Source organism: Alnus glutinosa, chromosome 2 (assembly GCF_958979055.1).
Source record: "Alnus glutinosa chromosome 2, dhAlnGlut1.1, whole genome shotgun sequence".
Taxonomy (NCBI): domain Eukaryota; kingdom Viridiplantae; phylum Streptophyta; class Magnoliopsida; order Fagales; family Betulaceae; genus Alnus; species Alnus glutinosa.
The window spans coordinates 5668044-5685222 of NC_084887.1; the positions used below are offsets into that span (position 1 = coordinate 5668044).

The 17179-nt window shown below is 37.4% G+C and overlaps 1 protein-coding gene across 1 annotated transcript; it reads right to left on the reverse strand.

The window, feature by feature from the left end:
* Positions 1-11921: 11921 nt before the first annotated feature.
* Positions 11922-15349, reverse strand: LOC133860745 (G-type lectin S-receptor-like serine/threonine-protein kinase At4g03230). Its single transcript, XM_062296352.1, has 8 exons — positions 14498-15349; positions 14132-14367; positions 13361-13626; positions 13058-13268; positions 12711-12933; positions 12572-12625; positions 12341-12491; positions 11922-12255 (listed from the first exon to the last, which is right to left on the reverse strand). The coding sequence occupies exons 1-8, from the start codon at positions 14995-14997 to the stop codon at positions 11956-11958; spliced, it is 1941 nt and encodes a 646-aa protein (XP_062152336.1). The 5' UTR covers positions 14998-15349; the 3' UTR covers positions 11922-11955.
* Between the last annotated feature and the right edge of the window lie 1830 nt (positions 15350-17179).

The following is a 17179-nucleotide window of genomic DNA, read 5'->3' on the forward strand; positions in this document are numbered from 1 at the left end:
CCAAAATTAGCAATATCCAAGTACCAATTCGACCAAATCAAGAGCTACCCAAAACCAAAGTTCAATGACCCAAAGAAAGGCAATACCTAATCGGCAAAACCCAACCCAAGCAAAGCCCATCCGGCTTTACCAAGAAATTAAATGGAAATCCAAGCAAAAATCAAAGACAAAGGAAGAGGAATCTCATCGAATCAAAGCCGGAATCACTGCCTAACCGCTGCCTCCATGTCACGACAGTGGCCCAGCCACCACAGCCCAAAAATCGCACCACCCACGACCAAAAACCCACTTCTACACTCATGGGACCCCCCCTTTCTCATGGTCTGCTGCGGGTAGGTGTAACGGCTATATTGGCTGGAAGGGTTTTCTGGAACTTTGAAATAGAGCCTTAGCTGTGGGTTACAACTGGAATTAGTTGGCTGTCCAAATTCATTGTATTTAGAGTCAGTTGAGGGAAACACATGGATACATTAGCTGGTGTGAGGTTCAGGCTTATTGGGCTAAGGAGCACATGGGTTGAACGACCAAACTAAATGGGTTGGGCGTTGGGGATTCTGTTGGGCCAAAGACCTTGTATATAATGCAATCTTTTAGAAGAAAGAAGTCATTGAGAATCTTGATGTATAACATAGCTTAGTTTCCTGTTTAGCTAGCTTAGTTGATAATTGGAGGCCCAGTCTACCTCAAATCAGACCAATTCTTGTAAAACAATTGTTCTATTCTCAATCAATGAAATTCAGCATTTCCCATTGAGTTCCATTATTGATTTTCTTACAAGAATTTACAGAAAAAGCCTAGAAATATAACTGAAGTGTTACAAGTAGTATCAAAGCAAAATGATTCTTCATCCATTGCTTCCATGGCAGAAGGCACGAGAATTCATCAACTTACAGAGAATGTCAGTGGGCTGGACAAGAAGTATGATGACTTAGCTCAGGCGCAAGCTCAATTTGCTGCACAGATGGTTGCTTCACAGGCCCAGATGCAGAGTCAAATTCAGTTGCTCGCGGATCAGATGAAGTTACAGAATAAGAAGCTTGTTTCTCCTATGCAACCAATTCATCAGAATTTAGATACATTCCAGTGGCAAGATCGGAATACCTACAACACAGAGAGAATTCACATGGGTGAGAGCAGTCATTCCAGGAATGTAGAAGTGGAAGTTCCATTCCCTAATGTTGATCAGCAAGATACCATGGGTTGGGGTTACCAGCCAACGAACAGAGGGGACGAGAAAAGCAATTCAAACATTCCTCCTTGGGGTTTTCAACCTGAAAACAGAGCAGCATGGGGGTTACATCAGGAAAATGGCAGACCTCATGGACAGGGTGCTATTCATCAAGATCGAGGAGCATGGGGATTTAATCATGATAATGGAAGAGCACAGATGCAGCATCATCAGTTTTCACAGGATGATCCTTGCAATTTATTTCCAAGGTCAGCAAAAATGATTTTTCCTAAGTTTGATGGAGGTGAGCATTCTGAATGGATTTACAAGGCTAATCAATATTTTTTTTTGTTTACAATACTCCACCTAAATTTAAGAACTTGCTAGCCTCTTATAACATGGAGGGAAAGGCATTAGTTTGGTTTCAGGATTTGTTTCATTCAGGGCAATTGCCTAACTAGGATGCCTTGACTCAAGCTTTGTTGGAAAGATTTGGCTCCAATGCGTATGATGATCCTATGGAGTCTTTAACACTGCTAAGGCAGCAGACATCTGTGGAAGATTATAAAGGGAAGTTTGAAATTCTATCAAATCGATTGAGGGATTTGTCAAAAGGGTATAAGCTTAGTTGCTTTTTAAGTGGATTGAAAGAAGAAATTCGTCTTCCAGTTCGTATGTTTGCTCCTAAAACGTTGCTTGCTACTTATGGTTTGGCAAAAATTCAAGAGGAGTATGTTTTGAATTCTAGAAGAGCCTACAGATCTCCTGTTGGTAATTTTTCTAATGCTGGAAATTACAAGTCAGAGGGTCCTTCGGCTACTGTTTCTGGTGGAAATGGTGTTGGATCAGTTAAAACAACAGTTCCGATTCAGAAAATTTCACCAGCTCAGATGGAAGAGAGGAGGAAAAAGGGTTTATGCTATAGCTGTGATGCTAAATGGCATACTGGCCATAAGTGCCCTAATCCTAGATTATTTGTCATAGAAAGTGTGGAGTTGATTGAAAAGGAAAAGGCTGCCCCCTTTCTGGAACAGTAGGAATTAATGGAGTTTGATTACAATGATGGGCATCCTAAAATCTACTTACATGCAATTACGGGTAGTAATCATCCCAAAACTATGCGGATTATTGGGAAGATAGGCAATCAAAGAGTTGTGATCCTTATTGATAGTGGCAGTACGCACAATTTTTTAAACTCTTCTATTGTGCAGCATTCTCAATTGCCTTTGGTTAAAGAGAATCATATTAGAGTTCAGATTGCAAATGGTGATCATATAGTCAATGAAGGCAAGTGTGTTGGGCTGCAAGTAGAAGTACAGAATTTCCAATTCATCACAGAAGTTTTTATGATTGTTTTAGCTGGTTGTGATATGGTATTGGGGGTCCAGTGGTTAATTTCTTTAGTATCTATTCTCTGGAACTTTAAAGACTTAACTATGAAATTTTCTGTTGCCAAAAATAGCTTCCGTTTACAGGGGTTAGCTACTCCTAAGCTATTGCTGGAAGCTACTGATGCAGCAGGTACGAGTGAAGGGAACAAGGGCATTTTCCTGCAATTATTGAATGAAGTTGAGGATTATGTAGCTGTAAAGGAAGACATGGTTGTTTCAGCTATTGTGGAAGAATTTATGGATGTTTTTGCAGAACCTATGGGGTTGCCTCCTAGTAGAAGTCATGATCATGCAATTGTCCTCAAACAGGGTGCTCAACCGGTTAGTGTACGTCCATACCGATATCCCTACTATCAAAAGGAAGAGATTGAAAAAATTGTTAGGGAATTATTAGAATTTGGGGTCATTCAACCTTCTCAAAGCCCCTTTTCATCCCCTGTTTTGTTGGTTCGAAAGGCTGACGGTTCTTGGAGAATGTGTATGGACTACAGGGCGCTTAACAAGGAAATAGTGAAGGATAAGTTTCCAATTCCGGTGATCGACGAATTATTAGATGAGTTACATGGTTCTCGAATTTATTCTAAGCTGGATTTACGCTTAGGATACCATCAGATTTTGGTTAAGCCGGAGGATGTTCATAAAACAGCCTTTAGGACTCACGAAGGACACTACGAGTTCCTTGTGATGCCATTTGGGCTGACTAACGCGCCATCAACTTTTCAAAGTTTAATGAATGATATTTTTCGTCCTTACCTATGGAAATTCATTCTAGTCTTCTTTGATGATATCCTTATTTACAGCAGTAATGTGGAGGATCACTTACAACATTTAAGGGTGACTTTGGGGGTGTTGCAAACTCACCAACTTTATGCTAAGAAGAGTAAGTACAGATTTGGTTGTTCCGAAATTGAATATTTGGGGCATATGATTTCATCAAATGGAGTGAGAGCTGATTCTAAGAAGCTACATGCTATGCTGAATTGGCCTCGTCCTAAGTCCCTAAAAGCCTTGAGAGGATTTCTCGGCCTTACAGGGTATTATAGGAAGTTTGTGCAGGTGTATGGGAGTATTGCAGCCCCTCTCACTCAATTGTTGAAGAAGAACTCTTTTCTTTGGGGGGATAAGGCTGAAATTGCTTTTGAAGCCCTTAAACAAGCTGTGACTAATCCACCAGTTCTTGTTCTTCCAGATTTTTCCAAACCTTTCCTTATTGAGTGTGACGCTTCGGGGAAGGGTATTGGTGCTATCCTTATGTAGCAACAGAGGCCTATTGTCTATTTCAGTCAGGCTCTTAAAGGGAGATTTTTGTTATTATCTACTTATGAGAAGGAGTAAATTGCCTTGGTGTCGGCTGTGAAAAAATGGAGACCCTATTTGTTGGGACATCCGTTTACTATTAAGACGGATCATCAGAGTCTTAAATTTCTGTTGGAACAGAAGATCGGTACTCCTATGCAGCAAAGATGGGTTTCTAAACTCTTAGGATATGATTTCCTAGTGGAGTATAAGAAATGGCAAGATAATAAAGTGGCAGATGCACTGTCCAGAAGATTTGAAGAAGAGGAGCCAGTGGTTCAATTGTCAGTAATTTCATATCCTACCCTTGAGTGGCTAAAGGAGTTGAAGGACAGTTATTTAATTGATGCACATATGCTAGAACTAATGCAAAAGTTTCATGCTGGGGTATTAAGTCCTAAGTTTTCACTTCGAGATGATATCCTATTGTATAAAGAGCGCCTTTACATAGGGCATACTTTGCGATTAACAGTTTTGCAGTTTAATTGAGGATAATATAAAACACAAACTAAACAGAATTTGAACTAAGTTATAATGAACTAAAAGGAAATTAAACAAACAGCAAAATACTATTTAAACAGAAACAAATTATGAGCAAAAAATGAACAAAATGGACTAAAAGAAGTACTGGAACAGAGATACTCACCTAGTTCCGAGCTGCTGTTGTGCAGAAAGTCGTTCGATCGAAGTATATTTCGATCGATCGAAAGTCGATTGATCGAATATATTGTCGATCGATCGTCTTTATATGATGCAGATTCTAATTCGACCGATCGAAAGTCGATCGATCGAATTTATTTTCGATCGATCGATTCTTCAGGGCACCCAGTAAGTTGCAGAAGCTGCAGAACAGATCCGGGAAACACAAAGAAAGGACTTAGAATGCAGAACAGAAGCTAAACAACAGTAAAATGAAACAAAAATCTATCTAACTAGTAGAAAAACAAAATCAATCAAACAAAAACCAATTTTTGAACCGATTTCCCCGGCAACGGCGCCAAAAACTTGATGTGTGTTTTAAATAGTACTCGCAAGCGCACGAATCGTTTGCAATATAGTGTGTGCAAGTGCGAGGTCGAATCCACAGGGAAATGGTCAAACTTTGGTGTCTTGTTTAATCAACCTCATTTTAACCTAGTTCCAAAGGTTTGAGAATTGATTCAAGAACAAAAGACTAAATAAAAGAAATGAAATGAAGTATGCAAATTAAAAGGAACTAAGGCTAAGGAATCCACCAAACCAAATCCTACAACTCACACTCTTGGTTCCCACTTGAACACCCAAAGAACATTAAGCTTAGGGTGTCATTCAAGTTTCTTAACCATAAACCCAAAAACCATTAAATGAATCCAACACATAGACAAATCACAAAGAGTACCAATTGAAATCAAAACATCCAATGTATCATTCAATCACAATGGATATCATCATTCAAACCGATAAAACAATGTATTCGTCGGGTGAAACACATAAAATGTCCTCTTTCCACCACTAACCACATTCATTGCAAAAGATAAAGCTTTAAATGAATAGAACTTGAACAACTAATATGATATATCATTAAATGTGCAAGTGTTACAGCAAGATTGTGAGTGTCATCAATGGAAAGGTTTCATCCTCAACCCTAGTTGAGGTTACTAGCCTTCCATGACTAAGAACACCACAAGAAAATGATGAACAACCATGGAAATAAAAGAAAAGCTTTACAAAGAGAAAGTGTCTGAAAATAAAACTACTGAAATACACTACAAGATGCACGAAATTAAACCTATTTACAGATTTTCTGCTCTATTCTACTCTATTCTCTCCTCTTCTACTCTCTCCAATAAGGAGGCATGGCTATGGCTTTTATAGAAGAGAGCTAGGGCAAGAAATGACTCCTCTACCCTCCTCTAGGGTTCCTCTGCTGCTAGAGACAACCACAAACACGAAACCAGCGTGTTCTGCTGCGAAAATCAGAGGGAGGACTGCTTTTTGGCTTCTGATTGGGCGTTCTGGCGCGCTCTGCAAAAGCAGTTTCTGGGAAATTTCGATCGATCGACTTTTATTTCGATCGATCGACTTCGGGCAAAGTTTCGATCGATCGAATTTTAAGTTCTATCGATCGACTTTTTAGGACCTCCGAATTTCCAGTCATTTTCTTATGAAATTTGTCATTCCTCTCTTATTGTCCTACAGAAACAGAAAACACAAAAACTAACCAAAACATTAGAAAATAACATGGCTAAAGGTCTAACTAGTGCAAATCAATGGTTCCAAATACACAATATTTGGCACTCATCACTAGCCCAGTAGCAGGACATGCTGGATATGATAAGACAATCCATCGAGCTCGAAAGGATTTCTACTGGCAGGGAATGAAATCAGATATCAGGAAGTTTATAAGGGAGTGTGACACTTGTCAAAGGGTTAAGTCTGAAAATGTCTCACTAGAAGGGTTATTACAACCCTTGCCAATTTCAGCTCGGCCATGGCTTAGTATATCTATGGATTTTATAGATGGGTTACCCTTGTCAATGGGTTACAGTGTGATTTGGGTGATTGTGGACCGTTTGACTAAGTTTGCTCATTTTCTACCCTTGAAGCATCCTTACACAGCAGAGAAGTTAGCTCAGTTGTTTATTTCACAGCTATTCAAAATTCATGGAATGCCTACTTCTATCATTTCAGACAGAGACCCAACATTCACAAGCAAATTCTGGACAGAAATTTTCAAAGCCCAATGGGTGTTTTTAGCTTTCAGTTCAACTTATCACCCGCAAACAGATGGTCAATCAGAGGCAGTCAATAAATATCTGGAAAATTATCTACGATGCATGATTTGTGACAAACCTAAAGAATGGGTTAATTGGCTTCCGTTAGCTGAATATTGCTATAATACTGCTTACTATCATTCCACCAAAATGACCCCCTTTGAGGCCATGTTTGGTTACTTACCTCCCCGGCTGCTTACCTACAGGCCGGGGACTACTCAGATTGCTGCGGTGGATCATCAGCTCCAAAGTCGAGATGTCATGTTGAAGCTTCTTTGAGAAAACCTACAGGCAAGCCAGAATAGAATGAAAAAAATATTCTGACCTAAAACGGACTGACCGAAATTTTGAAATTGGGGATTGGGTTTTCTTACGTTTACAGCCATATCGCCAAGCCTCTGTGACTTTTCACAGGCATCTGAAGCTCTCCCCTCGGTTTTTTGGTTCGTTCCAGATATTGCAGAGGATTGGTCAAGTCGCTTATCGTCTGGATTTGTCGGTAGGGTCCCTTATCCACCCTGTATTTCATGTATCTCAGTTGAAGGCTAAACTGGGACGCTCTTCTGTTGCTATTCCTCATCTTCCTCCCGTCGACGTTCAGGGGGTGATTCAGCCGAAGCCGGAGGAGATTTTGGATCGCCGCTCTCGGAGGGTTAAAAACTGTGCCTTGGTGGAGATTTTGGTCCGTTGGAGCGGCCAGAATCAGGAGGAGGCCTCATGGGAGAATTACCACCGTTTACGGAATTCCTACCCACACCTTGTGGGCAAGGTGTTTTAATGGGGAGGGTATTGTAACGACTATATTGGCTGGAAGGGTTTTCTGGAACTTTGAAATAGAGTCGTTTACAAAGGGAAGCAGTAGCGTGTTAAGGGCGTTAGGGTTTTCAAAGGAGGAAGGAAGAGGTGAGTCACAGCAAGGTTGTATGGAAGAGGCGCGTGTGAGGAAGCCAAGGTGACAGCTAGAGGAAGGTTAGCTGTGGGTTACAGCTGGAATTAGTTGGCTGTCCAGATTCATTGTATTTGCAATCAATTGAGGGAAACACATGGATGCATTAGCAGGTGTGAGGTTCAGGCTTATTGGGCTAAGGAGCACATGGGTTGAATGGCCAAACTAAATGCGTTGGGCGTTGGGGATTTTGTTGGGCCAGAGACCTTGTATATAATGCAATCTTTTAGAAGAAAGAAGTCATTGAGAATCTTGATGTATAACATAGCTTAGTTTCCTGTTTAGCTAGCTTAGTTGATAATTGGAGGCCCGGTCTACCTCGAATCAGATCAGTTCTTGTAAAACAATTATTCTATTCTCAATCAATGAAATTCAGCATTTCCCATTGAGTTCCATTGTTGATTTTCTTACAAGAATTTACAAAAAAAGCCTAGAAAGATAACTGAAGTGTTACAGTAGGAGAAGAAAGGACGAATGGAGAAACGGGAAGAAGAGATGCCGTGTGCGGGAGAGGAGGAGAAGAGAGGAAGAAGAGGAGAAGGAAGGAGAAGAAAAGGGATGGGGGGCTATGCGTGGGTTGATGGGAAAATGAAAGAAGAAAATAGAAGGAAAAGAAAAGAAAGAAGAAGAGGGAGAGGGAGAGAGAGAGAGAGAGAGAGAGAGAGAGAGAGAGAGAGAGAGAGAGAGAGAGAGAGAGAGAGAGAGAGAGAGAGAGAGAGTGCGCTGCATGAGATGTTGAGAAAGAAAAGAATAAAAGAAAAGAAAGAATGGGGGAGGGACACATGTCATTGCATGGGTGGTTAGGAGAAGATAATGCTATCTTCTCCCATGGCAGGGAAGATTTCTTTATTTTTAAAACTCCTAACTTTTATTAATTATCACAGGACCTCCAAATATATTAATCCTATCAATTAATATTTGATATATAACCCCACATTTAATTTAACTACTCACTACCTATTTTATTAATTATTTATTCCATTAAAACCAGTTATTATTATTATTTTAATTCTATTATTTCACCTAAGATTTATTTTATTTTCAATAACATAAATATTATTACCTAGAATATAATTATGTGTCTCATCTATTTAATAAATGTAATTTATTAATTACTAAATTCCTTATTTATTTTCTTGGTCTTTACACAGTCGCCGGTAGCAGCTTTTCTGATGGCAATTTCTGTTTGGGTGTTTTCTTGTATTTGACAGTTTGCTCTGTGTTAGATTATCCTGGTCATTGCTTTTAGCATAAATTGTTTGTGACCGACTCTATAGTGCATAGCAGTTTCTATGTTAACGCAGAGGCATCTTTCTGTTTGTTATGTTTATTTGTAACAACTGTCGGTATGATCTGAATTCTAGAGTAATTCTAATGGGGCATTTGCATTAGCCTGAGTCTCTGTAATGATCTGAGTCAAGTTTTTGACCCAGTTTGGTTGTAACTCTGTTATCCTTTGGGTTTGTCAATGAAATGTTTACATCTTCCATTAAAAAAAAAAAAAAAAAACCTTCTTCAATTATCATTACTTTTGTAATTACTTTCTGAACTTAAAAAAAAATCTTAGTTTAGTGTATATCAATCTGTCATTTTTTTTATTTTTCATTTTTATCAATTTCACATATCCGTTATGATTTTCTGTTAAATTTTGTTAAAATTTTCAAAATATTCTAGTAAGTTTTATAAGAATATGTAATAATATTTTTTCCAAAGATTCTAGTTGAATATTTTTGTAAATTTTATTAAATTCTGAACAACGCCTAAATCCTTACAATTTTTTTTTCATAAAAAAGAGAAGGGTTATTTTGAGAATTTTGAAATTTTTTGTTAAGATTTAACTAAAATTCTTATCTGATGAGTGAAATTAATTGAACAATATATGTATTTTATATGTTTAAAAAACACTTAATATTACTTAGATATTAAATTGTAAGAACTTTTGCAATTTAATTTATAGAAAACTTCCATCTTATATAAAATTGACAATTTTAACTTTAATTTATTAAATGAGTAATTTTAAATTGTTATTTTTTATTTTTTTTATTTGTTTATTTTTTTTTTACTTTTATCTAATTGAATGTTGTTGTACAGGTATGTTTAGTAAATATTGTCAACGCTTTTTTTTTTTTTAGTAGCAGTGAAAAGTAATTGATGTAATATAAAATAAAAACAATTCATATATAAAAAATTGAAAAGTTTTATTTTGTGATAATTTTTTATTTAAATAATAATAAATAATAATTAATGTGATATAAAAAGTGAAAAAGATCAAATGCTTTAGAATTAATTATTTTATTTTATTTTATTTTTTTTAAAAAAAAGTGAAAATAAGAGAAGAGACTGTGGTGGTTGTTAACTTGTTATCAAGCGCACCAAGGGGCATGAATTGTTATTCTCGCACCCTCTGCTTCTCTCAAAAACAGAGTGCTTCTCCTTTCAAAAGACGGAAACCAGAGAGAGCCGTTAGAGGGGGAGCGTAGGAGAAACGCGAGAGAGAGAGAGAGAGAGAGAGAGAGAGAGCAGACCACGGGGAGCTTGGAGGCAGATTTTTCATGATTGCAACGCAAGGTATAAGCCCAAATTCCCTCTCTCAGGTTTCTCTTCTCGTGGATTTAAACCCTTACCCGAAATCCCCTTTCATGTTTTCTTTCTTTTTCTCTTTTGTATTGACTGATTGTTGAGGAAAATTTATGGGTTTGTATGTATGGATGATTTTCTGTTATACGCATGTAATGATTTAGCCAAAAAAGTTCCTAAACACTTTGAGAGCTTAGGTTGTAAACCGAAAAATTTTCACCACAGTATTTGACAACATTCATAATAGGAATTTCAGCCTGAGTGATTGATGGAATTAAGTAAGACTAAACAAATGAGGTACGATCAACTCCACTTCAAGCGTCAAAGCTTAGTTTACTCTACAGCATAAAGCCGAGCTATAGATAGCCGCAAGAAAATGTTCATTCTTGGGATAATTTCATTTATGGGAGAAAATTTGCGTAAGGCTGAACACCTTGAAATTGTGGTAAGGAGCTTATTAAATGTGTCAGAGAGCATCCAAATTTTTTTGGTTTAGATAAATATTTTGAGATATGATGAAATAAGTAAATAACTCTATTGACAAAGGAATTATTAAGCATCGATGAATGGATACACGTAGAGCATTTGATTACTTAAATTGTTTAAGATGGTGAAGATTTATAAGGCCAAGAGTTTTGACATGTGGAATTTAAATTGATATGCTGACATAAAAACATAGGCAGTAACCTTTGAGGATAATAATAAACTTTGGGTCATCCCTAATTTGCATCAGCACCTACTCTAGAAGAGTGCTGAGTGGTGTGAAGTGGGCGAACAAGCCATTAGGTGGACCCGAGCTCCTTTGTTGAGATTCGGGTCACTCATTGGCCTTCTTGGATTTGCATTCAGGGTCTTGCGGATTCAGGCTCTATCCTCTTTTTGCTAGGCTGGCTGCTCTCTCCTTGGTCTTGACCCTTTTGGGTGCTCATGGTATCTTCTGCGTTCATAAACTTCTGGCCTTTAGACATAAACTCTGCCATGCTAGTTGACGGATTCTCAGTAAGGGAGATAACAAATTTTGATGACCGCATACCTCCCGTGGGGGTTGTCAAGACCACATTCTCATCTATGTCATCTACCAACATCATTTCCCGATTGAACTGACACACATAGTCTCGAAGGGAGTTGTCAGTATTTCGCTGGATATTCAGGAGTTATGTTACCGGCTCTGTTCCCCGAGGAAGTGCCACACAAATTGTCGGCTTAGCTCAGTGAAGGAGCTGATCAGCCCTTATTTCAGCCTTTTGAACAACCTCCAACCTGATCTCTTTAACGTGGTTGGGAAGGACCTGTATATGATCTCATTATGGATGAGTTGCTAGTGCATGAGGGCCCTGTAAGTTTCAGCTGGTCCAAGGGGTCTTCGGTACCATCAAACATTTCCTGTTGGCACATCTTGAACTTCCAGGAAGGGGAAGTTCCATTATCTAAGGGGTGAACTTGAAGTTTGACCAATAAAAAAGTTCATCCACAGCCATCATTTTTTTTTTTTCATTGAGGGCCTCCATCATGCCGTCCAGTATGGCCTGCATCTCCTTTAGCTGCTCCTCTACGTGGCTAGATGCTTCTAACTCCTCCATGTGCTTTCCTTTTAAAAAAATTTCTAGTAACGTCTGAGCAAAGGAATGGTCATCCCAATTTTCGAAAATATTACATGAGAGATTTTTCAGGTAAGCACCATATATATATATATATATATATATATATATATATATATATATATATATATATATATATATATATATATATATATATATATACGAGTACCATAATTGATATCAAATGTTTGGTGCAGTACTGGAATCTTTGCATTGGTATCAACCATTATCTTCCTTCAAACTCAAAACTATTAGTTAATTCCGTATATGTAACTTTTATCCTAAAAGAACTAACTTTGCTATAAAGGCCTGAAACATATGCGGGCTGTTTTGGAGTTGGAAGTGTTCCAGTTTCACTTTCAAGCATGGTAACAACATTTGATGTGGTGGGACGGTCATTTGGGTCATCTTGTACGCATAAGAGTCCAATATGTACACACTTCACAAACTGATCTGCGTTGCAAACTTCATGTAGAGTTGGATCCATTAAATCAAACACCTTGTTTTCTCCCCACAGTATCCACGCCTGAGACAATTTTAAACTCAGAATTGGAATTAAGCATAAAATAACCAAAACAAGATAGTTATTATGGAAAATTAAACACACTTACATATTCTATAATGTTCTCATGTGGTTCTGACATAGTAAATTCTACGCTCCTTCTTCCACTTATAATCTCAAGTAGAAGTACACCAAAGCTATAAACATCGGATTTGATTGAGAAAATTCCATGAGCTAGGGACTCCGGAGACATATAGCCACTACATGCCAAAATTCATTAGTAAATAATGAAGGTGCTTGTATATTCGATGTAAATAGGGGAACTGAAAATTGTGCTTACATAGTTCCAGCTATTGTGGTAATTATTTCATCGGTTTCCGAAAACATATAGTCACTGCATGCCAACATTCATCAATGGATAAGGTAGGCACTTATATATTCTGTGTAAACAGAGTTGAGAGATTGAAAATTGTGCTTACAAAGTTTTAACTACCCTATTTTCTTTGCTTCCAACAATCCTTGCTAAGCCAAAGTCGCATATTTTGGGGTTCATTTGCTCGTCTAAAAGAATGTTGCCGGGTTTCAGATCTCTATGAACGATCCTCCATTTGGAGTCACGGTGAAGATAAAGAAGCCCACGAACTATTCCCAAAATGATGTTGACGCGCATTTTCCAGTCCAAACGCATGCGTTGCTTTTGATCTTGTATGGTTTTCATTGCCATTCAAGAGAACAGTTTTAGCAACAATAACAAATCAGCTTTTACTTAAACAAGATACAGTTTATCAAGCATGCTAGATATTAGGAATTTTGTTTAGAAACTAACCAAATATAAATGAGTCTAAGCTTCTGTTCGGCATGTACTCATAGACTGTAATCCTTTCTTTTCCTTTTATGCAATATCCCCGAAACCCAACAATATTCATGTGTTGAAGTTTTGTCATCACCACCAACTCTTTTTCAAATTGTTTTATGCCTTGTTGTGAGACTTTCGAAAGCCTCTTTACCGCAATCTCTTCGCCTCCTGGAAATATACCCTGGAACCAAAGTCACCATACTCAAGATATTACTACCAACCAGAAACTAGTTTACATAAATATTAAATACCAATTAATGCTATTGAAATCACCTTGAAAACACATCCAAACCCTCCTTGTCCAATCTTTTTTGCATTTGAGAAGTTATCTGTAGCTGCTCGAATGCATTCCCAATCAAAAAATGGTGCATATATGCCTTCCATATTTTCTTGTCTGAACACACCCAAGCCTATCAAGTCTTTGACATGTTTTCCTATTTTTTTGATGAATAAAAAGCAATGGTCAACTGCTTTGACAAGTTTTTTACTATCTAATGCACAAAGTACTGCTCGACTTCTTCTTTCACTTCTTTTGTTTTCTGGGTTCAAAAAGACAACCATATATATTTATATATTAGTTAAATAATAATGATATGAAAGGACAAATTTAATTCAAAGGGACAAAACCTAATATTCTGCATAGTGTGCATTATGAAAAGCTGTAGAATTATTATAACAATTGAGAGTTTTACAAATGGATCAAATCTTTTGGCAAAAAGTTTCTCTAATGTTTTCAAGAACTCACCGGAGTCTATCAAGTCTTTGACCTTTTTTTCACTGTTTAATGCATGAAGTGGTTGATTTCTTATGTTACTTATCCTGTTTTCTGAGTTTAGAAGTCAACCATATATATATATATTAGTGACATGATAATGACATGAAACGATAAAGAGTTTTATTTTAATTCAAAGGGAGAAAACCTCATACTGTACACGGTGTGCATTATGAAAAGCCATAGAATTGGAACATTAGAGATCGAGTTTTGCAAATGGATTAGACCCTTTTGGTTGGAAGTTTCTCTAATGTTTTCAAGAGAACAATTACCTTCAGTTAGAGATGCAATCAAGTTGTAGAAGGTTTTGGCGATAGTTGTTGTATCAATTCCACTGATTTCAAAGATACCTACCACACATGTACGATCAATATTCTTCTCTATATCTAAAAGTGGTTTCACATATTGTTGAAGAGACTCTGGATTCTGAGCAACTTGAAAATATCTATGCTTTACCAATATTGAATTGACCCATTGAATGATTTCGCGAATAAATTCAGCTTCATTCCTGTCAATACAATATTTGTAAGAATACATTGCATTAAAAATGGCTAATTTTCAAAATATTATCTTAATGCAAATGAAATCTTTAATGAATTTAAAATTCTTGCTGATAAGATAAAAATAGTTAGAAATACTTGTTCCCCAAAAGCCTCCCCGACAAATTGGCCACTTGTAATAGGGCTGTCTTCCACCTTTGCAACTTCATTTGATCATGCTTAAACCTTTCTTCAAGTTTAGCAAATGCTTTTCCAACACTATTAGATTGATTCCGTACTTCCGACGGTTGTACATGATAGAACAAGGGTAGAACTTGTTGCCCCCTTGTTTTTCTACACTCGAGGATCTTCATCAGCTCGTCCAAGCACCATGGGGATGATGCGTAGTTTTTAGAGAGTACAATGATCGAAATTGCTGACTCTTCAATGGCTTTGAGAAGTCCTGGTGAAATTTCCTCTTCGCTTCTAAGCTTGTCATCCATGAAGGTGTTGATATCATTTCGACGCAAAGCTGCATATAGATGGGCAGTAAAAGCTCTGCGAGTATCCTGACCTCTAAAACTCAAAAATACATCATAAGCGCACTGATAAATAGAAGACGAAAGGGAAGAGGAAGAGGCTCCGTGGAAGGCCGCCATGGAAGAAGTTATACTCTATGCATGTATGCAAGACTAGTAGAAAAAATTGCGAGAGTTGCAGAACTACCGTACCACAGCTCTGATTCTGCGTTGGATCATAAAAAGAAGGCCAAGAAACATCCTCGTGCCACTGCTCCGATGCCGCGTTGCCAAGAAACTTCTTGCAAAATCCGATGTACGTATGCAAAAGACTAGTAGAAAAAATTGCGAGAGTTGCAGAACTACCGGCTGGACCACAGCTTTGATTCCACGTTGGATCATAAAAAGAAGGCCAAGAAACATCTTCGTGCCACTGCTTCGATGCCGCGTTGCCAAGAAACTTCTTGGCAAAATCCTAGCTTGTTCAATGAAACTTGTTCATTGAAACCGAAATAATAATTTATTATCATTATTTATCCTCACGTTTCAACTTAACCCAACCTAACTACGAAAAAAAAAACTTAATCCAACCTGGTCAACTACCCCAGTACCTTTTTTCATCGGCAGCTTAATGCTAAAATAGATTCATTTTCTCAAATATGATCATCTATCTTACGTATAGGATACTTCACAATGATTGATACAGAAAAGCAAAAGAAATTACAATCACCAAATATCGCTACCACAGAGAAATTCCAAGTAAAGGAACAGGTATTGAGAGAAAAGTTTTGATTTGGGTGAAGGTCGTATTAATACAGCTAAGGGTGTAAATGAACTGATCTTGAATGGGTATTCCTTGTTCGAGCTCGGCTCGAATTTTTCTTTTGCCTGGTTCAAGCTCATGACAAGCCCCATTTTTGTGCTCGATCTCGGCTCGCCAATAGACACATGTCAATTTTATATGTGGGTTGTAGGAAATTTCTTACAAACCGGTTTGTATGAAATTTTTGTCCCCTAAATAAATAGGTAAATACTTGTACGTTTTACTCATAAGTGTACAAGATCAAAATAATAGTATAGCAGGTAAATACGAGATCATTCCCACGAGGATTGGTAAATTATGTTTAATAAAATTTTCCTAAATAATTGAGATGGGTGAGAATAGATAAAAATATGGGATAATTGCACCGTTGGTCCTTTGGCTTGTCCATAATTATTTTTCACTCCCTATGGTTCAAAAAGTTCATAGGAGGTCCTCGTGGTAAACAATATTACAAATCAGTCCCTGAACACATTTTCCATCCAAAAGTTAACAAATATCATTAGTCAACCACGTCACACCCAATAGGAAGCCGACACGTGTCCATTACAATAAAAAAAATATAAAATCTAATAAAAATAGAAATAAATAAAATAAAAAATATTTTTTTTAAAAAAAATATTAAAAAAGAAATACAAATGGGGTGATTGGGCCACCCCTGGCCACCCCTAAAAGGAGTGGCTGCCGGTGGGCAACTCCCCTTTGTTTTATTTATTTTTTAATTTTAAAACAAATAACCGATGTTGTGATCGAGCTCAATGAGCCGAGGGATCGAGTGCACTTGTGGGTTCTTTAGTTTCAGCATTAAAGTGACATGATTAGGACTTCAATCGAGTTCTAACTAAAGTATTAGTTACACATAATTTGGATGAAAATAATCCTTATAAGAAAATAATAAAGGAAAAGAAGAATTAGAGAAGACCTCTTTCTTGAATAGCCTTTGATTCTTCCCCAAAGATTATGCCTTCTTCAAAATGGTGCAATTGCCTGATCCTCTACTGAAGCTGAATATCGAGCCCTCGCAAATGCAGCATCCGAGACCATGTGGCTTCATGCCCTTTTCAATGAGCTTGGTTTTCCACTCAAGGCCCCACCTCTACTCTTGTGTGATAATCTTGGAGCCTCTCATCTCATTTTTAATCTTGTTCAACATTCCAGCATTAAACATATTCAAATTAATCTTTATTTTGTACGAGACCTAGTTCAACGTGGGAATCTCCATGTTCGACATGTTCACACTCAAGATCAACTTGTAGATTTATTGACCAAGCCCTTGTCAAAGCAACTCACATAAATCTTACGTCACAAGATTGGTCTTGCCGATGGAAGCCCAATCTTGGGGGGGTGTATAAAGGAAGATTGCACAAATCAAAGCCAAGATATCTAGCCTACAATCATGCTGCATTATGCTGTCAATTATTCGTAATCATTGCATACTCAAATTCATTTATAACTGTTGTATATTATATTCAAATCAAGGCTACAATCATGCTGTCATTATAA